This window comes from Esox lucius, chromosome 1 (assembly GCF_011004845.1).
Source record: "Esox lucius isolate fEsoLuc1 chromosome 1, fEsoLuc1.pri, whole genome shotgun sequence".
Classification (NCBI taxonomy): domain Eukaryota; kingdom Metazoa; phylum Chordata; class Actinopteri; order Esociformes; family Esocidae; genus Esox; species Esox lucius.
Window position 1 is genome coordinate 13024969 of NC_047569.1, and position 24467 is coordinate 13049435.

General features: G+C 48.5%; 1 protein-coding gene across 2 annotated transcripts in view; it reads right to left on the reverse strand.

The window, feature by feature from the left end:
• The window catches only part of robo1 (roundabout, axon guidance receptor, homolog 1 (Drosophila)), a 160783-nt gene that overhangs the window by 119667 nt on the left and 16649 nt on the right, over positions 1–24467 (reverse strand). For both annotated transcript variants that reach the window (XM_034291657.1, XM_034291656.1), the window contains exon 2: positions 11991–12317. In XM_034291657.1, coding sequence (XP_034147548.1) covers positions 11991–12317 — 327 coding nt within the window. The remainder of the gene's footprint in view (positions 1–11990; positions 12318–24467) is intronic.

The window sequence follows — 24467 nt, forward strand, 5'->3', positions numbered from 1 at the left end:
CCTGTCCCTGCTATCTCCACAACGCAAGCCGAGGGAAAGGCCCCCTTTCCAACCACTGAATCTCCTCTTCAGTCCACTTCCAGCTGTCTGGCAGGAGCTTGTTGTCCTCTTCGACGTGCGTCTCTTTATTTGTTGTTCCCTCCTCTTTTGCTCTCTTTTTGCATCTTAATGCAAAAGGTGTGAGCGGCCATTTTGAAACAGCTCGGTACGTCCTTCCGTGGGGATCACTCGGTGGTCTGGTACAGCCTCGGCAGGGCCTCCACCTGGAGACAGGATTGTTTGGATGACCACGGGGGAGGAAAAGGTTATGCCGAGATGGTCTAGCTGTCTCCCAGATGCCTGATAAGGATTAGTTCACCCGGTCAGTGTGTGTGTGTGTGTGTGTGTGTGTGCGTGTGTGAGTGTAGAGGACAAGGTCATAGTGCCGTCTCTCTGTTTACACTGTTCCCCTCATCCCTCTGTCCTCCCCCGGCGACTGTTTGTCTCTGGTTAAACTAAGCATCAGAGTGCAGACAGATTGATCCTTGCCAGACCTGAGGTGAGCCCCTTTCACGACAAACCCCCCACCCCCTGAATATCACCCAGAACAATCTATGCAATCTTTAGAGGGTTTTCAAACACACGTCTCTCCAGTCGCAAGAGTCGTAGTTCCCGGTTAGAGAAGGGGCAACGAGTCCTAATCGCATCGAAACCCCTTGTGTTGAGTTAAGAGTCGTGCACGGAGGCTCAGTTTCAGCATCTGCCTGCCGCCACCGCCGCCAATTAAATGTAGCATGAGAAGCCAGAGGGTCACCGGTCAAATAAAAGCAACATGTGCTGTTTCCATGTAACCGGGAGGTTGGGTGAGCTTCTGCGTGAAGGCATTTCTAATGGGCCGGGGTTTCTCTGAGAAAACATTCACGCAGCACACTGTTAAAAACACACGGGAGATGACTGGAGGCGTGATGGTCAGACCAGCTGTCAGGGGCTTCTGGGTCCCGCCACGGAAACGTCCCGACCAGCACACACAGACCAATGTGCAGCGGCTAATAGGAACCCCTCAGACTAGAGTGGATTACGGCAGAGCTCCTGGGGCCGACGGTGACCTGTACGGTGAGCGTGCCAGACAAGAGCACCGGAGGTGATCGCCAAACTCTCACCGACAGCCACGTCCGTTCAAGCCCTCCGAGACTGAAACAGAATTCGGATTGCAACGGTGAACCCCCGGGTGATGTGATTAAACAGTCGAAAGCACACTGAGGGATGATTAACTTATTCACTCGTCCGCTCGGTAGCCGTCCGTGCAGCTCCTTGCATCAATGTCAGCCGATCGATAAGCTATTATAGGTCCAAACAGGGGGTCAAATGAAGTTACGCCACCACCTGCAGAGTCGGCACTGTGCTAATCCCACTGGCAGGATCCAATGAGACGCATACGTGAGAGAGGTCCAGGGAGCAGGTCACAATACCAAAGTCTCATCTGTCCCAGCACAACATGGAGGACCAGTGGCTCAGGGCACTATGGGATGGACCGGAAACTGCTTTAGCAGAGATGACAATGCACAGCTTCGTAGTGAGGCAGAGCCATCTGAAGAGGACTGGGTCAGACACACACACACACACCTACTGACTTAGGATCCCTTCCATCAAAAAGGGTACCACATTAACGACCGGCCGACAGCCCAGTAGCTTCCTCGTCTTATTTTCAGATCAACGCGCCTTCTCCATCGTAGTCCACCAACGGAAAAACATTTAAATCAAAATGTTTCTAGCCGATCATCCAAAAATGTATATAGAAAACGAAACGATAAAGCGGCCTCGCACTGGTTTCGAGCACCCAGTGTGCCGGAACAGAGTCTGACGCAAGAAGATGAGAGAGAGGGGGTCACCCACAGCCTGGGAGGTCAGGCGTCTGATTTAACCAACACACACCGAGATAGGCCCACTACCCCCCACCCCCACCCCCACCCCCCCGCGCTCATATATCCCACAGCCTCACTGACTCGGATGTCAGACATTTCTGAAGCCACCAGAGGATGGCTTTGAGAGACTTCAATTTCAATGGGCCTATGAAACTCACCCCTTTCTTTCTCTTTCTCTCTCTGCTTTTATAGAATGCTATGTGGTGTAAGGTTACATACAGATTCTTTCATTTCAGTGCCCCACCCTCTTCAGCTGAAACAAAGACATGGTACAGGTATCTCCCCTGCCAGACAACAGCTTGTCTATGAAGGTAATAAAGATATTCTGATACTACATAAAACTTTTAATTAAATATTGTTTAAATAATATCCTTCATAATAAAAGATCAAATAAAGACACATAGTAATAGCAGTTCTGTGATTTAACCACTGCAGTTGTCCCATAGAGGTGTGCTACTGCTGAGTGGGAGGCATTTCCTGGTAACTCAACCGCCAGCAAGGGATTGGGGTCTTAGAGGTCCATCATGACAGAGAGGTTTAGGATAACAAGAGGTTCGCCTGACAGCAATGCAGTGATAATGCAGCCCTTTAACTAATACAGTACCAGCAGGCCTAATTTAGCCTGGGGTCAGGTGTCTCTACTGTCCAGCGCTATAAGCCTTGGTAGATGAAACTCAATTAACACCCTCATGATCAGATTAGCTACTGCTAGCATTAGCAACCAAGAACAATTAGAAGACAACTGAACTGAATGCCAAGGGGCATGGTTCCCCAACTGTAGCCCACTGAGTGTATGGTAGTAGATTATACAATGACTGTGGATTATAAAGTAGGGTGGGACTGATAAGAATAATCTTAGAAAGATTCTGATACTTGATTCTGATATCTTTGACAGATTCCGATATTCATATACAACAATCACCTATAGCTGGTCCCAGTGTTTTGTCATTCCTGTACCGGTGTACAGGGGCATAAATTATATTCAAAATGTTGCTTCTGATAATGTTGGTAATTTAAACAAACGTAAATTCAAGATCTTTCTACATATTTTAATAAAAAAAGACTTGCCAAAATAAGTCTGATAATGATGGGAATATGTATAAATGATATGATAAAAACACAATCCCCCTTCTGTAATTGTACATTATACATTATAATGTCTGAATATGAATGTAGTAAAAAAGATAAGGTAAGGGATTTAACTCTCAAAACTGCTTTTACAATTGTTATTGTTGGTGATAGATTGGAAGTGACTTGTGAAGGAGTCATTTCTTTAAGGTAATTTATATTTAAAACAAACAATTGTACACAAATTATAACACACTCAAATATTCTTATCAACCTCATGTGCAGCTATAGCAAAAACAGGTTTCTATCTCCTGACTGACCCAGTGAAAAAAATGTGGCAAAGATTCGCATTCTGCTAAGCGACACGACTGGAATAATTTTTACCAAATACGTGTGAATGATTCATCCTGTCATAGAGGTCAGGCTTCCTAAAAATCACACTGAGGCGGGAGCTCATCATTTGTGGGGGACAACATGTTTATGGTTTCCTTGTTTGGATTTGTGTGTACCTTGTCAAAGGCTGATCTTTATCGGTCTGTCTGCTGCTTGCCTCACCTTACCATCCTCCCTGTCTGTCACACCGCAGCCCCTGCAACATGTTACATCTGTGATAAAGTTCTGCCGCTTTGTTTCATTTTCCCCATCGTCTCCCACCCTCCCAACCAATGCCACCATAACGATCCATGAAAGATAACTTGGCTCAGAGACAAAGGCACTATGGCAAATGCAATTTCTCATTCCTTTCCTCGATTCTGATCTCCCCATTTCTCTCTCAATGCCTCTCTCTCTTCTGCTGTCTCTCTCTTTGTCTCTCTCTCCCTGTCTCCCAGCTTCTCTGTCCCTCTCTCTTCCTCTTGGTCCCTCTCTCTGTCTCCCTCTCTCGGTTTCTCTCTCAGTATATATCTCTCAGTATATCTCTCTCAGTATATTTCTCTCTTTGTGTCTTTCTCTGTCTCTCTCTCTGTCTCCCTCTCTCGGTTTCTCTCTCTCTGTATCTCTCAGTATATCTCTCTCAGTATATATCTCTCAGTATGTCTCTCTCTTTGTGTCTTTCTCTGTGTCTGTCTCTGTGTCTCACTTTGTGTCTCTCTCACTTGGTCTCTTTGCCACCTGGAAGTCTCAGTCCAACAGACTGACATGGTCAGAAAATGAGTTAATTAGAGGGCAGAGAGACCTATGAGATAAAGGGTATGGTCGGTAGCCAACATCATCCACGAGCAGCTGTTTCTGTTGTTGGGACCGAAGCAGAGATTGGGTTAAGTCAGCACTTCTGGAAGGCCCCCCGAGTCCAACACTGTCCCCAGACCCAGGGTCATATTGAATACACAGACCAGCCACCCTTTTATTAAGTGTAATTATACCAAATACATGCATCTTACGCTTCAGCTTCTTATGTAACAAAAAATTCTGCATTTACCCCCAAAACCTTTTGTAGAGCAAATAACCAGTTACGAGCATTGGGCCTATAAATTAAAGGCTGCTGGATCGAATCCATGAGTTGACGTGCTGAACAATTACTTTCTGCCACTGAGCAAGTCAGTTAACACTAATGGCTCCAGAGCTGGTGTGAATAAAGCCTATTCTCCCGGCTGTGGCCGCATTCTACAAGGATGTGCATCTGCACAAAATGTATATAAAGAAACTTTCACTGCACTTACATTGCATTGTGAAATAATACAAATGCTGTTCATTTGCAAACAACGGCAGATGACTGTTTAGACCCATACTAAAACGGAGAAAACATTTCCACCACAAGAGTTCACATCGAGCTATGTATCCATCTCGTTTTGCCCAATACGAATTTCCCACGTTTAAAAGTTCCTATGTTCCAAACACCTTAATCCTTTCAAGCCCCCATCGCCTCAGATCAAGGGGTCCGATCGAACACTTGAAGCGAGGGGCTTTACGACGGTTTAATAAACAGAGTACTTCAGTGGAGCAGAACAGCGTCGTACATTATCCAGACATCAGGGAGGCCACACAGGAGAGCCTGGGAGCGAGAGGGGGATTAAACCCCACAACAAGACAACTAACCCCCCATCAGCTCTCCAGCGGAGAGAACAGAACTACATCTTCCAACACAACCTCACCAGACCCTGGCTGAGAGAGGAGGCCCAGCTGACCATCGCCACGTCAGTTGCCCGGCTCAAGAAAAAAACATTCAAGTGCACAGAAATGTACACACATGCATAACACGCAAAGGTGTGCACGCGCACACACACCCGCTAAGAGGATGAATCTTGAAGTACTCTGTTATCGGCCTGAGAGGGACCGCAGAGGCTTCAGACTAAAGCACGCGTATCTTATCTACCCTCAGCCGACAACCGTCTGCCGGACCACCGTCTGCCGCCGGCTTGCATTGCCAGCCCTGAAAACCACGCCGTTATCCCCGCCGCTCCAATCAGAGGGCGCGTCGTTGTCGTATCGCACAGACGCGTCCGGCTCTCCGTGGGACCCAGCCGGGCGGCCACCGGTCCTACCCATGATCCTCTCCTCTCCAGCTCATCGGCGGCAGCCCCAGGCTGGGATTACTTTGTGTTGAATCAGCGGTCACAGCGGTGATGAGAGACCAGTGTGGGGCTTCTGGGAGAGCACAGGCGCTCGGTCGGAAAGCTGCGAGGGCCTTGTCGTTGCTCAGAGCAGATTACCGGTTGTCTGCGCAATGTCACGCAGCGGGGACGACAAATAATCTGCGGAAAGACCCAACGACACACAAAATGTGTTGAGCAGACTCAATATGAGTCAACTTATCCGCCGTCGTCTGAGGTAATTTCCTACATGAGTGTTCTATCAGAGTAGAGCCGAGAGGCACGGATATGCAAAGGGATTGGCTACGGCTGGAGCACTTCATCCTGTCTCTAGTACATCTAACTCTACATCTCTTTATAGCCTGCCTATGAGCAGCAGGTTCAAAAGCTAGCAAGGGCATCCAGCCGAATAACGTCCCTCTTCCTTATCTGTACACAAGGTTGTTTGTTCATTTAGTGGGCTATTTTATAACCAACTAAGAGCTATTTATAGTTTTATGGCTGTTTCCTCCTAAACCCCACCCTGGGCAATCAGATACGAGATCAAATAAGATAGGGGATAGATCCGCTGTTGGATACAGGATAGAAACAGGAAATGAAACAGAATCCACCATAACAAATAAATAAATGCTTAGGATTGGGATGCACATTATGGAAATAACCCTAACCCAATTCAGCATTGTTGTCATCTCCAGGCCCTAAAACAGAAACGGTTTCATTTTCTTCTGGTCATGCAGCTTTTTCATCAGAGGGAAAGCGAGAAGTGAGGGGTGGGGTGAAGTGGGAGGTGAAGACATGGTTTCTTGGTGCTGACTTGGCTGAATAACCCGGTCAGCTGTCGCGCCGGTCAGCCGGACAATGATCGATCATCGCACGGGTCAGTCCATCTACCCATCACTGTACAGGAGCCTTCAAACAAGCCTTAACATCCCACTCTCTACCAGAGGGGCATTGGAAGGAACCCCCCGAACCCCCCGCCCCCATCCCAGTGACAGGGGGACGAGGAAACCAATCACGTTACGTTGACCGAGCCGTCCGTCGTCAGGATATCAGTCATTCTCTCCCCATTAAACCACGCCGCCCTCCCTTTCCCACGTCCGGGGTCCCTCCTCCGTCCCAGTGATCTCCCCCTACCGCTCCCTGTCCCGCGCGGAGCAACTCTCACGCCTGGCCGGCCCTGTGGGGGCTGGGGGACGGGGCAACACAACCACGCTGTGAAACACCCCCAGCATCACCCGCGGTGTGACATTTGACGCAGCATGACATGACTCAGAGGGACAGCATGCCGACACCCCCCCCCCACACCGCCACCCCCCCATGACCACTGGGGCCGAAGGACGCGTACCCGGCCTGATCTATATGCAAAGGAGCTCTCTAGGTCAACATATTCCCAGGGAAGCGTCCAGCTGGCTAGCTCGCCTAGCATGCTAATAGCTGTGTTTCAAACCACTCCGCTACACATAGTGGCACATCCGCATCGACCCATGCCAACAAATAAATGAGGCACGTTTAATTACATGAGCGGCATTGATTTAATGCAACAAATCTGGGAATGAAGAACGGGACGCTCAGCGGATCACCCGTGGTGGGCATAGTAAAACTCTCCGGGTATCTTTATGAGGGGAATTGACATTCATATGTTGTCTCGTAGATTCACAGTGAGGTTGGAGAAGGTTAGAGCTGACAGTGATGTCCGGGGGGAGGGCATGTAATTATTCGGTAGCCATTTGTTACCCATATCATTAAAAGATTAAGAGTCTTTCAGAGAAAGAGAAAGAAAGAGTCTTACACTACAGTACATCCACGCCCAACAACCTATTAAATCAAGCCAAATGTGTTTCAGGAACATACAGAATGATGTCATAGTAATAGGGGCTTAATCCTTTTTAAATCACCGGTGTCTGTGACTAAGTCGTATCGCCATTAGTCTTCGTCAACGAGTTGGAAACAGTATGCTGTTCCAGCTTGGGCCAGATTAGTGTCTCGTCCAGGGCTAAGCGCAGGGGAGCGGGGTCTCCCGTTGTATCTCGGTCCACGTCTTAGCTGACTCATGGAGCAGGCCCCGGCTAGCATGTTTTCACCAACATGCTGTGAAGCAACCTGACACAAAAAACTGCCACAGAGGTGGAGCACAGGCAGCCCCCAGCTCCCTGGCAACATGCCAACCGTCGCCGGGGGGCCGCAGGCGGTTGTTCCTCGCCTTTTCCTCATTCTCTGTGTTCCGCTCCCCTCCATCTCGGATGGGATGAATTAGAATTTAAAACCTACTGCAACGCTTAATCAACAGAAACTTCTGAAAAAGAAATGATATATAAGAACAGTGACAGACCAAGAGCGAGGGCCATTCCTGGAATTTAAATCCTTTCCACTAGGTGAGGAGGAGGAGCACACAGGAGCTGTCAGCCTCTCTATGGCAGGGTCCTGATAATAAGTTCATGAAAGGCAAACACTGTAGTAAAGCAATGGTGAGTCTCCTGGAAGGAGGAGTGGGAGGCTAGAGGAATGAATGAGACCCGAGTCTGAGCTGTGATTCTATTTCCCTTTGTGGTAGATAGTCGGGAAAAAAGAGGGACAGGGAAAAGGAGAGCAATGGGGGAAAATAGGGGAAAAGGAGGGGGAAAAAAGACAATGAGAAAGCGAGGACAGGGGTATGAAATAGAATCCTCATTGATTTCATACGTTGGGACTTGGATGGGGGCAGGGGGGTTAACATAAAGACCCCGGCTCTTTGAGGGCCAACAGATGTACTACAAGGGATTTCCTGCTTGGGAGACAGGCAGGCGCTCAGGGAAGAGGGAGGGGGGCCATCCTAGTCTTTACACTGGCGCATGCCAACTGTCCCCCACTACCCCCTCCCCACTTCACAGATGACCCCTGGACTTTGCCCTTCGTCTGCCAGGATCAAACCCTCCCAGTGCACTCCGGGTCACATTAACCCTGCGCCAGTAATGAGATGTACAGCTTGACATGGCACGCTACACTGTGTGGTGATATGCTATGTTGTGTGGTGATATGCTATGTTGTGTGGTGATATGCTATGTTGTGTGGTGATATGCTATGTTGTGTGGTGATATGCTATGTTGTGTGGTGATATGCTATGTTGTGTGGTGATATGCTATGTTGTGTGGTGATATGCTATGCTGTGTGGTGTTATGCTACGCTATGCAGTGTGGTAATATGCTATGCCGTGAGGTTATATGCTAAGCTGTGTGGTGATATGCTATGATGTGTGGTGATATGCTATTATGTGCGCTGATATGGTATGCTGTGAGGTGATATGCTACGATGTGCGGTGATATAGTATGCTGTGAGGTGAAATCCTATGCTGCGCTGCGTGGTAAGCCTTCTTTCTCTTCAAACAGCCAGACCAGACTGGGCCACAAAAAAGACAGCTGGTCCCTGGGTTATCGCTCTGTCAAGTGAAGCAGTGTGCTGTCCATTAACTCACTTCACTATCGCTCCCACTGTCCATACCGAGGAAACAGGAAACTATTCTTAGTGACTCTCCGGGCTCTGCTGTCTGTACAGAGCATGGGGTAAGAGGACCACTCTGATCCAGCCCCAGATGATAGTCAACTGTACGCTGCACCGCGTTAGTCTGAGTCAGAAAGAGATAGTGAGACAGGAAGAGAGAGATAGAGGAGGGGAGCTGAGCAGAGGGAAGATCCTTTTCATTGGCACCCATACAGTGTCAACACATTAACACACAGGAGAAAAAACACAGCACTGAGGATTATGGTCAGCCCTTCGGAAGAATGTCTCCAGAAGGCGACATTCTTTTTTTTTTTTGTAGAGTCTAAAACAAGTACTGGCTTTGATCCTTGTTTAAGCAGCTGCAAGTGAAAACATTTAAGACTTATAGGCTTGAAAGTAAAACACATAAAAAGAAAAATGGGGAATTTCCTTCATTGTTTGAAAGGCAGTTGATAGTGTAAATGACAATGTGGCCGGCAGAGCAGTCAGAGGACTACAGCCAGTTCAGTCCGTCCTCAGTCAGACTAGTTTAAGAGTACCGATCCCTCTCCGTTCTCCACTACATACTATTACACATACAAAAGGCATTCTCATTACTTGGCATTATCGTTCCAAATACAAGGCAAACATCAACAGAGAGCATGAATCCCACCTCGAGGTAGTATAAACAGGGCCAGTAGGACTCATGGTGAATGCAATAACCCAGTCTATGTTAAGGGGGTCAGATGGAGAGATTGTGGCTCTGTACTGTATGTGTGGTTAATGATAAACCAAACAAACTGGGTTAGCTGGCCTCAGCCTGGCAAAACATGACTTGTTGAAACATGGCTTATGTTTACAGTCGCACCAATGTGGGTAAACTGTGAAAGCCAGGCCTTTAGAATAACAACATGCAAAAGTTGTGTTTTTAGCTTTTAAAGTAAAATCTTGTAGGGCTCTGATAGCCTGGCAGAGTAAACACGGTTAAAGCTTTAACTCCCTTTTCTCAAGTTTCCCCGGGGAGAAGGGCTCTGAGTACGTCTTAAAATCACAGGGGTATTAGCCAATAAGTCCTCTGAATAAAACTTTAAATGTAAAATGGATAAACTAGGCTACAATCGAGATTTGGCTAACATATTTTTTCTCAGAAAACACAAACATGCAATGTCCAAATTGCTTTTTAAAACATCCTACACAATCGGTCCGTGGCACGTAAGTTACAACAGTCCCTGTACTGAAGTTGAAATGAGGTCTTGTATAAGCTCTCTGCCTGCTCTCTCCGGCAGGGTTCCATCCCAGTTGCTCCGACAACATAATTACATGTGTGGGAGCGTGAGTGGTGGAGAAGGGGGTCACGGAGAGTGAGAGAGAGAAACGGAGAGAGCAAAAGAGAGAGAGAGAGCGGGCAGCAGCTAAGAACCTTGTTATTATGGGTCCGTTTGAACCATGTACCCAAGCTAGCAGCCCAGTGCTGTGGACAGGGCCGGGCCAGCCACTCTCTCTGTTCTGGCCTGCCACCATCCCCTTCCAAGTATGTTTCTCTACTCCAAAAACCCACCTCTGAAATAAACACCCTATATAATCCACATTTGGCTGGGAATATTTTTAGCGTTACGATTTATAGAAACCGACGCCCTGTGCCAGACACTTGAGACTGTCTTATTTCTCCTGGAGATTTCTTCTATTTCGTCGGAAGACCTTCTGTCTTTCTGAAGGTAGGCCTTGAACCATGCAGTGACTGGCAGCGTAACGGTCATCAGCTGGGTGCAGCAGAGCCTGACTCCAGGGAAAGATCTAAGAGGGGACGAGGACCCGACACCGTCCCCACCGACCTTAACACACAGGGCACGGTTTCAGCTGTGACCAGGCCTTTGTCACTGTATCCCCTCAGGTCCTCCCAGGATCTCTCATTTCAAAGAAAGAGCGCCCGAAAACAACCCTCAATTTATTGTTCTTAATTATGGCCGTTTCAATGACCTTTAATTACTCCTTTGTTATGGTATCCAAAGGGGCCGAGCGTCAAACGCTGTAAATATTTACAAAACCGACAAACGGGAATAGGGATGTGTGCTAAAGTCGCCCGCAGATGATTGAGAATGTACCTCGTCCACTCACGGAGCCTACGAAACATGCCTTCAGTATAAACCCCCAAGTCCACTCCCCTCTAACCCCAGCCAGTCACCAACCTCCTGAAAAGAGCCCATAGCCCATCCCCCTCTCCAACTGTCTCGATTAGATTACAATGAGGGCCTTGGTGACAGCTCCTGGGCAGGCTTGAGAAGCGGTTGATATCCGAGATCCCAAGTTCCCCTTCAGGTCAGTAGAGAGACAGACAGCCCGGATAATACGTTTTCTAAAAAGCTGACCTCAGAATCCAACCAACCCCTACGGAACCATGAGGACAACGTTAAAAAAGACCGAGCGATGGCGTCCGTCCTCTTTCCATGTATATTATCCTATGACCTTTTGTTTGAAAGCTTTTACTCCCAAACCTTTCAGTGTAGCCAGTGACCCTCAGCATAATGGAACGTCCCTTCCACATCAAAGCGGCTCCATCATTAAGGCAGTCTAGCAGGCAATAAAGAGGAGCTCCGCTAGTCTACAACCAATGGAATGACTGAGATACCGCTCTCCATTAAAAGAGGACCAAATGCAGATACAATGAGCGGCCTGGGTTGTGTACCAAAACTTGGATCAATCTCCCCAGCAAACACCAGAGCTAGCGGGACAACAGAAAGAGCTTTGTTCCCTTTGTGGCTCCCTGACCACCTACCAAGGGCCCTTCACAGGAGCACTCACCCTGGTATGATCAGGCCACTCTTCCCCCAGGCCTCCCTGGGCCTAGTGGGGCCACTGGGACTGAACACATCCTGAACCATCTCCTGTGAGATTATCCAAGTCAATGAGCACATTGAAGGGGAAACTAGAGCCTGCTATTCAGCTTCAGCCCAAACCCCCTTCCTTTCTCTCCCATTCCCACCATAACCCGAGAGGCCACAGAGGAAATAAGAAAAGCCACGACGTGAAGAGTTTCACTCACAGGCTACTTCCAGCGATGCGTTGTGGCTCACGGCTTCTCCCAGGTAGTTGCGGGCAACGCAGACGTACGAGCCCTCGTCCGGTTTGGAGCGGCGTCCGTGGACGATGCGCAGGAAGAAGAGGGAGCCGCTTGGAAGGAGCATGCGTTGGGATCGAGGGTTGTCGCGGTCCGTCTCCACCCGCTCGCCATCCTTGTACCACTCCACGGTGGGAGCGGGGCGGCCCTCCGCCTTGCAGTTGAGGGTGGCCGGCTCCCCCTTGGACACAATCAGGTCGGAGGGATGTTCCACGATCCGGGGCGGAGAGTCTTCCTGACGCAGACGGGATCCTGGGAAGAGAGGAGAGGAAAGAGTGAAGACAAGGACATAAGGGCGCGAGTCAAGCCTTGGTCAATTCAAACACAGCAAATGCAGTATTGTCATTATCTTAATGTGCGCGCGCAACCAGGAATGAATCAAGACGGCGTGAGAATTGCGACAGATGTAAAGAAATGGTAGTGTCTCTGGGTCATGATTGTTTATTGTTAACCAATCATAGCAGATGTTTTAAGAAAACTGTTCCCACTAGGTTGAAGATGACGGTGTTCCTGAAAACCGGACGTTTCTGTCTTCCGTTCAAGGTTTTTGGCAAACATAGTCTAAAGTAATCCCGAGCAGGTGCTGAGCAGCAGAGAGCCGCTAAATGACCAGTCTTGGACTGAAGTCGGCCTGTCATTACATACAGTCAAGTCTCCTTCAGATGAGCAACGCAACGTCGCAGCTATTTGCAGAAATGTGAGGAGGAGACAGAGCGAAGAAGAGTGAGGAAGAGGGAAAGTAAAAGAAGAGAGGTCGTCAAAAAAGAGACACCGCTCGAATCAATTGACGGATGTGACTGGGAAACGGCCCTACTTAGACAAGTAACAGCTTAACATTCCCGACTGAGTTGGCGAGATGGCAGCCAAATTCTGATGACATATCAGGTCCTAAGTTAGGAGATTTGCTTTAAATCCCAACCATCTAGGGTCCTCCTTACCCGAAGGGATAGTAGATCCTTGTGTGTGTGATGGTGTGTGTGTGAGTGTTTGTTTATCCAAACCTGCACCCCAGATCTCCTCACAATGGCCTTTGGAACCCGTTCTGCACCAATTAAAGAAAGCCGGGACTAATTGGTAGCACAGGGCCACAATTAATTTACCCAGCATGCCGTGGACTCGCCACACTGCCTCATGCCTCTCTCCCCCTCCCCCTCCCCTATTTAGACCCTTATTTCCCCTTAACCGTGGTGCTGAGAGCGCATCTTCCAGCGGTCGGCCGTGATTAGAGGGAAGTCAGCAGAATTAGAGCCAGGCAGAGCTGGGACAAGATTCATCACCGCCACATAAACAGGGACGGGAGCCAAGTGACCATAATTAACCCAGTCCCCCAAATACAGAGTGCATTTCCACTGTGTCCAATTCACTCCCTTACTGCTGGCTTGTAGGGTGTTGTACAGCAAGAGCTGACTCTGAACATTTCATATTTAAAATGGAATAGGATTCAAAGAGTAGATAGAGTAGTAGAGATATGAAAATGATATTCAATGTAGACATTAAATTATGCATGCTGACACAGTATGATGAAGCAATAGCCATGGAATAGTGTTGTCAAAGTAATTCCTACTGTGGTTACGAGTGGTTTTACTTGGGGTATTAGGGATTTTTACCTTTTTCTAAGAGATATTCTGCGTGGGCCTTTGGGTGTGTATGTGCGTGCATGTGGGTGTTACAGAGAGTTATTCCTAAGCCCAGAGCAAGATCTAGCAAATCCATTCCTCTACTTAAAAATGGAATGAAGCCCATAATAACATGCAGTCTGTCTCAGATGTCTGAGGCTGTGGGATTGTTCAGTCCGAGCCACTCCTAATTAACCCCAATTAGTAACCTGGTCCCGTTGCATGCCTTTGATCCCGCGGCCGGCACGCTAACCAGGCTAGCCCAGCCCATCAGTCAGCCTGAGCACCGCATCGTCGGGTCTACGAGGCATCCCCGCTCCACCCTTCGTTAGTTTCAACATCCAAGGGCCCATGCCGACACCCAGCAGAGCCCTTCACCAGAGATCCGACAGGCCCGCATGTTTTATTAAACAGGCCTTTGAAGAGCTACGCAGCAAGCTATCTGCCTGCCCTCCTCTCCCTGCGCTCATTTACTTCCTTTTTAATTTCCAGCAGTCTGAGAGCAGGTTTTGAGGTTGCACCATTAACTATTTAGATTGGCCAAATAGTGTACAAAACAGACGTGCTTTTTCTCTCCCGGCTTACTGGCACTTTACTGTCGCGGTTCACTTCCCGTCTTGGCACAAGGCTTCATGTTTGTTTTTAAAGGTGTTCAGCTAGGTGTTTTTTGAAGTTTAAATTTCACCGAAAGACTTTGAGCACTCCACCTGGCTGGACGCACTGCACCGGCAGTGAGCTACACCATTTGTGTGACCGGGCGTGCGCGTCTGTTCGCACATCAAGTTACACAGCATTAGTGTTGAAACGACGTTTGACGGACACCTCGGCAAGGGGGAGGTGGCGTCACTAATCCCTGCCCGGGGGTGAACTCGGTGTGTGTGTGTTCACTTCTCAAAGCCATTGATCCTCTGCGTGTCCCGTAGTGTTCTCCGTGGCCCAGGTTACTTCAGCTCCATTACCCCTCACCGGGGAGGGCAGGAGACCGAGCAGGGTTACGGAGGACTTTGTCTAGGGAGAAACAGTCCCACGCCCATCTCTACAGGTGCGCCCTTTCACCCAACCGACAAGTAGCTAACCAGCCTGTGTAATTCCTATGACACTCACGCATGCGCTCCCTCAAAAGATCACACTCACGCACTGGAAGAGAGGCGCGGGAGCGTACAGGGGTACGTTAACCAGCACTTCAATTCCACTTTCCTCCCGGCCTAGCACACCCCTCTACTCTCTCTGCTCAGTCACCCCCCCACCCTCCCCCGCAATCCTCTTCTCCTCTCATCGACGCCCCCCCCCCAACATGTGAGAATGTGAAATGAGCTAATGGTGATCCGCGGACTCTCCAGCGGGGCTGGTGGGAATTCTACTGCAAGCTTCGGATCGATTGGTGCCTCAGGACAGATTACGCTCCTTTTAAAACCTCTGCTCCTCTAGCACACACTCTATTCTAACACACACTAACACACTCTCCCTCTCTCAGTTACACCGACTTGTGAACTAGAAATGGGTTTCGGAGAGGCTGTGCTAGGGCGCACCACTGAGGTAATTAACAAAAAGCAACAATCCAATTTAAGTTTCTTACTACTAAAAGCCCTGCAGTAATAAAGACAACCCCCACCCCCACCACCACCGTGCATCAACTGTTACATCCACTGACAGAAGAGAACGGTCGGAACCCCATCTACAGTACCGAGTTCCAGACTGACCTCTCCTCACACACACAGCATGACAGCCTCCAGGAGTTCTGAGTCCGTAACACGGGTGGTGTGTTTTGATGCGGCTTACTGTATATTCTCTCTCTGTCTCTCAGATTACCATCAAGCCGATGTAGGAGGTCTTGGTCGGAGAACTTTGATGGACATGGTCACAACCAATAATAATAATAATAATAATAATACATGGGATTTATATAGCGCTTTTCAATGACCCAAAGACGCTTTACAAAAACAAGCAAAACAAAGAACACTGAGAAATAAAATATACAACAACAAAGGGGCTATGGGAAGGCTTGTTTAAACAGAAATGGCTTAAGGCGTAGTCGGAAGGTGTTAAGAGAGTCAGAGTCAAGGATGGATTGTGGCAGTGAGTTCCAGAGCCGGGGAGCAACCCTGGAAAATGCCCTATCACCAAAGCTCCGTAGCTTGGATCTGGGGATGATGAGGTGGCCTGCTGTACAAGAGCGGAGTGAGCGTGAAGGTTGATAGTGTTGAAGAAGGTCCGAGAGGTAGGGGGGAGCAAGTTTGTGGAGGGCTTTGTAAGTCAGGAGGAGTATTTTGTATTCAATGCGCTGTTTGACAGGGAGCCAGTGAAGCTCACAGAGGATGGGGGTGATGTGCTGCCAGGACTTTGAATGAGTAAGAAGCCTCGCAGCAGAGTTTTGAACCATTTGGAGCTTATGGAGGTATGAGGAGTTGATGCCGGACAAGAGGGAGTTACAATAGTCAAGACGGGAGGAGATGAATGCATGAATCAGAGTTTCAGCTGCAGGTGGGGGGAGGGAGGATTTGAGTTTTGCAATGTTACGAAGATGAAAGAAAGATGATTTGACAGTATGTTTAATGTGTTGCTCGAAACAGAGGGTGGTGTCAAGGATGACCACAAGGTTGCGAGCACAGGGGGAAGGAGAAACTACAGTGTTGTCAATGGTGAGAGAGAATGTGCCAGTTTTACTAAGGGTGGATTTGGTGCCAATGAGAAGAAGTTCTGTTTTTTCACTGTTGAGTTTGAGGAAGTTGTGATGCATCCATTTTTTTATTTCAGAGAGACATGATTCAATATGGGCCAGAGGTGGGTTGGTGAGAGACTTGGTGCTGAGATAAATCTGTGTGTCATCAGCGTAGCAGTGGAAATTAAGGTTGAAGTGGCGGAGGATCTGACCAAGGGGGAGGATGTAAATAATGAAGAGTAAGGGACCCAGAACAGAGCCCTGGGGGACCCCCTGCGTGACTGTAGATATTTCAGATTTTTGGTGACTGAGGGAGATGTAATGGGTTCGATTTGTGAGGTAGGTTTGCAGCCAGGAGAGTGCGGTTCCCTCAACACCCAGACCCCTGAGCCTGGTGAGGAGGATCTGGTGACTCACGGTGTCAAATGCGGCACTCAGATCCAGGAGAATCAGGATGTTGAGGGAACCAGCATCAGCAGAGATGAGGAGGTCATTGACAACTTTGAGTAGTGCAGTCTCTGTGCTGTGGAGTGGGCGGAAACCAGACTGGAGGGGTTCAAACAGGTCATTGTGAAGCAGGTGTTGTTGGAGTTGAGAGGCAACCGTCCTTTCCAGGGTTTTGGCAAGGAAGGGGAGGTTGGATATCGGGCGGAAATTGTTCAGGATGGTGGTATCTAGTCCAGGCTTCTTTAAGATGGGAGTGACAGCAGCAGTTTTATAGATGGACGGGACAATGCCATGGGTGAGGGATAGGTTAATGATGCGTGTGATGTAGGGACAGAGTGCAGGCAGGCAGGCTTTAATGAGAGAGGCTGGAATGGGATCAAGGGAACAGGAAGTTGTTTTGGACGAGAGTATAATTTTGGTGATATAGTCAGAGTCAATGGGGGAAAATGTATGAAGGTGAGTGCGAAGGACAGGCGGTGGACAGAGTGAGTAATCAGCGGTTGGAGAAAGGGAACAGTGAAACTGACCTAACAGTGATGCATTGATTTTTTTGATTTTGTCTTTGAAGAATGAAAGGAAAGTGCTGGCAGGGAGAGTATGTGAGGTATGGTTGTTATGGCGAGGCTGAAGTAGCTTGTTGACTGTTGAGAATAAGGTATGTGAGTTCATATTAGAGCTACTGATAATGTTGCAGAAGTAGGAGGACCGAGCAGTACTGAGGGCATCTCTGTATGTAGAGAAGTGATGTTTGTATGCTTCGGTGTGAATAGTGAGCCCCGTTGATCTAGCCAGGCGTTCCAGGCGTCTGCCAACCTGCTTCAGAGAACGGAGCTCAGGAGTAAACCAGGGAGATGAGGTGGTGAATGAAACATGCTTAGCTCTAAGTGGTGCCAGAGTGTTAAGGGAGGAAGAGAGAGCGCTGTTGAACTGATTTGCCAGATCATCAGGGTTGTTGGGAGCATGTTCCAGGGGTAGTGCAGAGCAAATGGCAGTGGAGAGATGGAGAGGGTCGACAGCTTTGATATTACGGAAGGAGATTAGACGCTTATCAGTGTTGTGGGGTATTTTGGAGGAGAAAGAAAAATGTAAAATCTTGTGATCAGACAGGGGGAAAACAGAAGGGGAAATATCTGAGAGGTTAAGGCCGACAGAGCAGACAAGGTCGAGTGTGTGGCCCTTAATGTGAGTGGGGAAATGGACGTGCTGGGTGATATTAAAACAGTCCAATACAGCAATAAAATCAGAGGCAAGTTTGGAGTTTGGTGTGTCAACATGAATATTCATATCACCGAGCAGGAGTAGGTGGGGTGAGGAAGGTGTAATGATTGTGAGTAGGTCTGCTAGATCAGATACAAATGATTCGTTGTGTTTTGGGGGACGATATATAAGAATGGTGGTCAGGGAGCATGATGCTTTGAAAGCAATGTATTCAAATGAGGAGAATGAGGTAAATGACAGTTCAGTTAATTTGTTAGTGGAATTGTATAATACAGCTAGGCCACCACCACGACCAGTGAGACGGGGGTGGCACAGATAATTGTAACCAGGGGGAGTAGCTAAATTGAGTGATAAAAAATCATCTGTCAGTTGCCAGGTTTCCGTGAGAAAAAGGAAGTCCAGTTTGTTATCCAGTATTAATTCATGTAGCAGTGGAGCTTTATTGTTAATAGAACGGGTGTTGAGGAGAGCAAGATTGGTAGTTCGACAGGGTGCAGTGGGGGTGCAGATGGTCATAGGTTGGAGGGGGCGAAGAAAAGAATGATTTATAGTTCGATATGGTGGGTATCTAGGAGGACGGGACTGAGACCATATGGAGATTATGTTGCTATAGGTGTTAGAGTTGGTAGACCAGTTACGTCGGGAGCCTCGATGTTGATAGAGACGTCTACAGAAAATGCCAGACGCACGGGCACGCTGGGTTACAACAGGAGGAGGTGGGTAGTTGTTATTCAAAGCTAGTAGATCCAAACGGGAGTAGAATATTATAGGAGGACGAATGTTGGGTGTGAGCCTTAATAATCCAGGGTACAATGTCAACAGCAGAAGCAGGTGGAGGTATGGTTGCTGATACATGGCAAAGATTATGGATCCAGTTGAGTTGTCAGAACAATCACACGGAAACACAAGACAGACTATAAAACCAACCTAGCCAGTACCAGACCCTGGCTGCTAAAAGACCCCACAGCACACACAGCCCTCACCAGTAGACAACAGACAAAAAGACAGTGGTGACTTACTCAGAGTAAGTCGTCTGCTGGAGCCCAGGTCACAACAAACAGGTGAAGACCAGGATGACACAACGCAGGCCAAAGAGGGATATATGAACTGTAGAGCTAACCAGCCAGCAATGTGGTAGTCTGGAGGAAAGTATGAGCCAATCAAGTTTAAAACGTGTTTCAGGTGAAATCCGGTGTGATGTTGATGTTATCAAAATGCAGAGGTGTCCATTGAAGTGGAATAAAATCGGAAGTCCTTCAACACAGTTCAACGCGGTTGTAACATTAGCGTTTCGGCTACCCAGCTCACAAACCACGCCAAGATTAGCTACTAGCTTTATGATGTTAGTGATTTTTCAAAACGAGGCAAAAACGAGGCAGTCGACTGATGTCCAACTTCACATCCAGAATAGCCAGAGGGTAAAGACAATAACATAAAGCAAACTCATAAAAACAAAAGACAAACAATACGTTACAAGGACAGTTTCTAAGGAAAAGCGGCAATTCAGAAACAACGCCAGCAGATACTCTCCCCGGAAGTCAAACGGACAAACGGACAAACGGACGAATCAATTGTCGAGATTAGCCTGCCACTAGTGCTGTGAACAACACAATCGATAAAGAAGTCACAGAGAGAGTGTCTAAGAAGCACCGATCAATGGTACTGTCCTGCCAACGGAGAATCGTCCTATGGTACAGTGGAACTGTGTGGAGCTGTCATCTCAGGGCAGCCTTGGTACTGGGAGATAACCGGAGACCAAGTGGGCTCCGTCAGAACCAGTTAGGGGTCTCTCAGCCTAGCCGTCAAAGACAGCACGGCATTGCAATTCAAAACACACGCTCCACTGGAGGTAAAGTCATACATATTACATGCTTGTTAAAACCCAGAATGCAACTAGCAGGACTAAAGGGAAAACAAGCCCAGAAAGAGAGAGAGTGAGATGAGAGGCAGAGACGGAGGGAGAGCTATTGAGAGGGGGAAGAAAAATAGATGCGAAAAGCAGCTAATAAGTTCAGCTCCAGTGACTTCCCCAACTTCAAACAGAAAGGTGCTTTTCACTTCACTCCGTGTCCTTTCCACTGCTGCCGTCTTGGCAGTGACTGAGGAAGAGGAGAGGAGCCAGCCACCTGCCTGCCCTCGTCCCCGGAGACCTGGCAGGAGGCAGAGGAGCCAGCTAGGGCTGTTCCCACTCCTGTTGGTCCACTGGGCCAGAAGGGGGAAAATGACACATGTTTGTGCCTTTATGATGATAAAGCAGCGACCTTGACGGATGACATCATCCGAACTAATCTCACCTCACAGCCTAATGATCCGGCGAGGTGTGTGTGTGTGTGTGTGTGTGTGTCATTACGCGCTTAACCTAATGACGGGTGCAACACTGTAACTCCAACCCCATTATGACAACCCACCATCCAAGGTCTATCAACTCATAAACAGGGAGGGTAAAGCTGAACAGTCGGATGTGTTATTGGAGAATCTAAGTCCGTCACTGCCAGAGCAGAGTTCTTGTGTGATATGGGGAATGGACGCGAGATAAGGCAGGCAGAGGGAGGCGGACGAAAGCAAAGGGAGGCGGACGTAGGCAGAGGGAGGCGGATGAAAGCGGAGGGAGACGGACGAAGGCAGAGGGAGGCGGGGCTCCCCTTATCAGCCCAGCCCATTACTGCCTGATAAGGGGACTATAGGCGGATTGACGGCTGAGATAACGGCCTCGGCGTGGCCCTCGGTTGGCCGGGAGCAGACGAGGAAGAAATGCCCCCTGGAGGCGGACACGGGTGGCAGTAGATTTCTGCGTTCTGTCGTTTTGTCTTAATGTACGGCCCTGACAACGGAACAACCCAAGCAACTTTCTAGTCCCGATCAAATCCCTTCCTCTTCAGCCTGTGAGTCTCTGTCTAAAAGCCACCCCTTCTCACTGCAGATCGGTGCGTGTGTGTGTGTGTGTGTGTGTGTGTGTGCGCGTTTCCATAGCAACGGTCGCTTGAGATGATAGGGTGGTGTTGGCTTCTGTCACAGCTATAGCTCCTTTTCATTTCATTTATTTATTTAGTTTCATTTCATGAAGACATACTACCTTTTTAAAAAGCGATGAAAGACTAACGAGTTCATGTTGGGAGGGAGATGGAGGGTCAGAGGAAAAACACTAAAAACAATATGTCCTCCTGAAACTGCTAACACATGACACCAGTCCGGTCCCAAACGGATGAGAAGATCTCTCCTGTTCCTGTGACACAGACAAGACCTGTCCTATCTCTGTCTCAACCTCCAACACCCGCAAGCCGCCGCTTCCACGCCAGCCGAGCCAAAGACAAGACAAGCACATACAGTAGAGCGCATTGGCACACCCGCACCTCCCATCGGAAGAGATCTCAAAGAACTTACCGGAGAAACAAGAGACGACAACACAGGTCCCACCGCGTCAGGAAACACAGAATGGGCTTAAGCTTTGCAAAGCTAACCTGATAAAGACAATGGGAGCTAAAGACCTCAGCTGATGGACAGGGGCCGAGGGTCTGTGTAGTGTTCACCAGGGGCCGGTTTTTAATGCTACACAAGGCTATCACTTACACTGCTGAGAGCTAGGATTAAGACTCCCTGTGTAAGAGGGCACAGCGAGAGGCTGAGGAGGAGACAGGGGCGGAGGAGGTAGAGAACGGGACCGGTATTTTTATTCTCCTTTTTTCCTCCTTCCTTTGTCAAGGTTTACCAAACAGCGCGGCACCATTGCTGCGGTCAGACTTGAAGACAGGTACCAAACACCAATCAAAAAATGCCACACAATCCAAATTACAGCAGCTTAACTGTAAGCTCACATAAAAAAAAATAAAAAAACGTCAGGCTTCAAACGCAGGGAGGAAAGTCAGCACTGCTACTAGCCCCAAATGAACCTTCCAGGCTCGTACCTGGTTCGGTTGGGGTTGTTGCCATGACAGAAACGGCGCTAAGTGTGTTTACACGCGGTAGAAATGGCTTCTCCTGTAATCTGACATCCGCATTCGTCTGCCATGGTTAGTAAGCAGGGTCGTGGGGGGGGGGTTACCAGGGTGCCAGCCGAGGCTCCGGGGTGCTGGCAGTGTTCCCATCACTCATGAGGAGAGGGCCGTGTGGAAGCCCTCAGGCTGGGAGCGCGAGCCCAAGCTCTGCACACTGTCAACTGGGAAAGCCATCCCTGGAGCTCCCTCTGCAATAGAGGCCAGGTCGGGAGTGAGGCGGCCCAGGGGATTGCTCCTCTGGGAGGATGGGCCCCATCCCGCTCTGGGGCCCCTGTCTGGAGCTAAAACAATGGCGGCAGTATTTTCCTCCCTCTGTCTCCGGGCTGTTTTCACACAGCCAATGAAGAGCGAGGATGGCATGACAAGGCAGAGGTGATGGAGAGGGGAGCGGTGCTGCTCGTAGGTCGTGGGTAGGCAGTGGGAGAGACACAATAACAGCTCAATGACATTAGCCTCTCCAGCACGTCAAATTGTTTCTCCAATTGCAAAAAAAGTACATTGGTACATTTGAGGAATGACCGCAAACAACCACGCTAGTTCTAAGAGACAGGCCATCAAGGGAATCAAACATGGAAAGAAGAAAACAGCAACATTTCAGCCAAGGCTCGAGGGACCCAATTCCCGATGAGTTGTGGCTGTCCTGTCTCCAAAGCCAAGCTGCCACAGTGCATGTCATTAGACGCTAACAAAACCCACCTCACCCAGCAAGGGGCCAAATGGGCACATATGATAAATACAGTTCCTAGACTTTATTATTGTCCATTTTCTGAACCAAGGGGGACATGTTTAAGGGATGGACAGCTGGAGCCAGCCCTGATGAAGCAGCGTGCACAGGATGTGTGTAGAGACAGAAGGGCTGCCGGTGACTCGCCCCAGTCAAACCCGATTAGCCACCTGACATCCTTTCCCAAACTCTGAATCCACCCGATACAAAACGACACCTATCGCAGCCAGCGACAATGGGGTTTCATTCACTGTGGATGTCCTTCACTCAGAACCGCCAGAGATTGGTGCAAAGTATCAGTAACTAAAACAGAACCAGGACTACGGCCTCAAAGCCAACTCTTCTGTGATTGAACAGAGTTCCAGAGTGGAGGTCGGGATCCAGGGAAGCACAAAGGGATATAGCATGGGGCGAGAGAATAGGAGCAATTACTTCTTGTTTTGGTTCCGTGGCAGTGCTGATTTTTAATGAGGTTTGACCGATGTGATCTCCATGATACATCAAAGCAGTGCCGCCAGTGCAGAGGAGAGAAGTTCCACTGGGTAATTGAATATGTTGGAACATTTATTTCCCAACGGGACGGAAACATTAAGGCCCTCTTGACTACATTATGCTCTCATGTAGACTTCCAGTAGATAGAAAAGAGAATGTTCCCCACAGGGACATTTATAGGACCATTATAACAGGACAAATTGTTTACCACTCCTGAAAATAAACACAGAAATCTTCCAGAGATGAGCAAATCATAACGAGCAGTTTCTAGGTGTACTGTACGTGAGCTCAATGTGAAAATGCGCAGAGCTTTACGGATAACACCAAGATAATACTGAGAGGTCCCATATCTGGTTCTGAACTGGCAACAGTGGGACCTAAAAAAAGTCTATCTAGTGTGGTGCCGTGACAGACAGCAACGATGATCTCACTCCCCAAGGTCACCCCACCGCTTCAAATATGTTTTTTTCTTTTTTTTTTGCCTTGAGGGGGCGAAGGGGGAGATGGGGGGGGGGACCGTGGGGACGGGGGACGGAGGGGGGCAGAAGGGGACAGACACGACCAGCACGCTCAGCTGGCATATAGAGAGTATGGCACTTGGGCAGAGAGCCAAGCAAAAGAGAAAGCTCTGAAGGGCTGCCAAACAGAGTCAGGGAGAGAAGGCCACAGCCAGAAAACACTTAATGCTTTTTAAATGTTATTCGGGAGATGGCCGAGGCCGATAGACTCGACTGTTTAGAGCCGTGTTACGTTTCACCATTTGAACGCTGAGCTGATGACCTTAACAGCTTTTCGGGAAATGTTCAGCCAACCAGCATTCTGTAACAAATCCCCCAACAGCCGGGTGTTGAGGGGGAATTTTGGCAACCGCGTTTGGTCAAGGTTACAGCGTTAATGTCTGAGAGAAGAATCTCGAAACACTGACGGCGAGACTTTGAGAGCTAAAGAACTTACGCCACACAGCATAAGACTGTGACAGAGGATGGTGACTCAGGATAGGAGAGGTACCATGCCATTATTATCTTTGGTACTTGAATTTGGCTCCTAAGGGAATTTAAGACAAATGTCTACGTGGTAGAATAAGACTTAAAGGAGCCACAACTCCTATGGCACAGTCTTGAAAACATTGGTATGGTGATATTTAAGCATTTGGGGGTATTTAAAAATGTAAATACCCCCAAAACACTAAAAAAGGGGCCTGGAAAAATCAAACCAGGATTTAATGCGCGTCTTGTGATGCACAGTAAATATTCG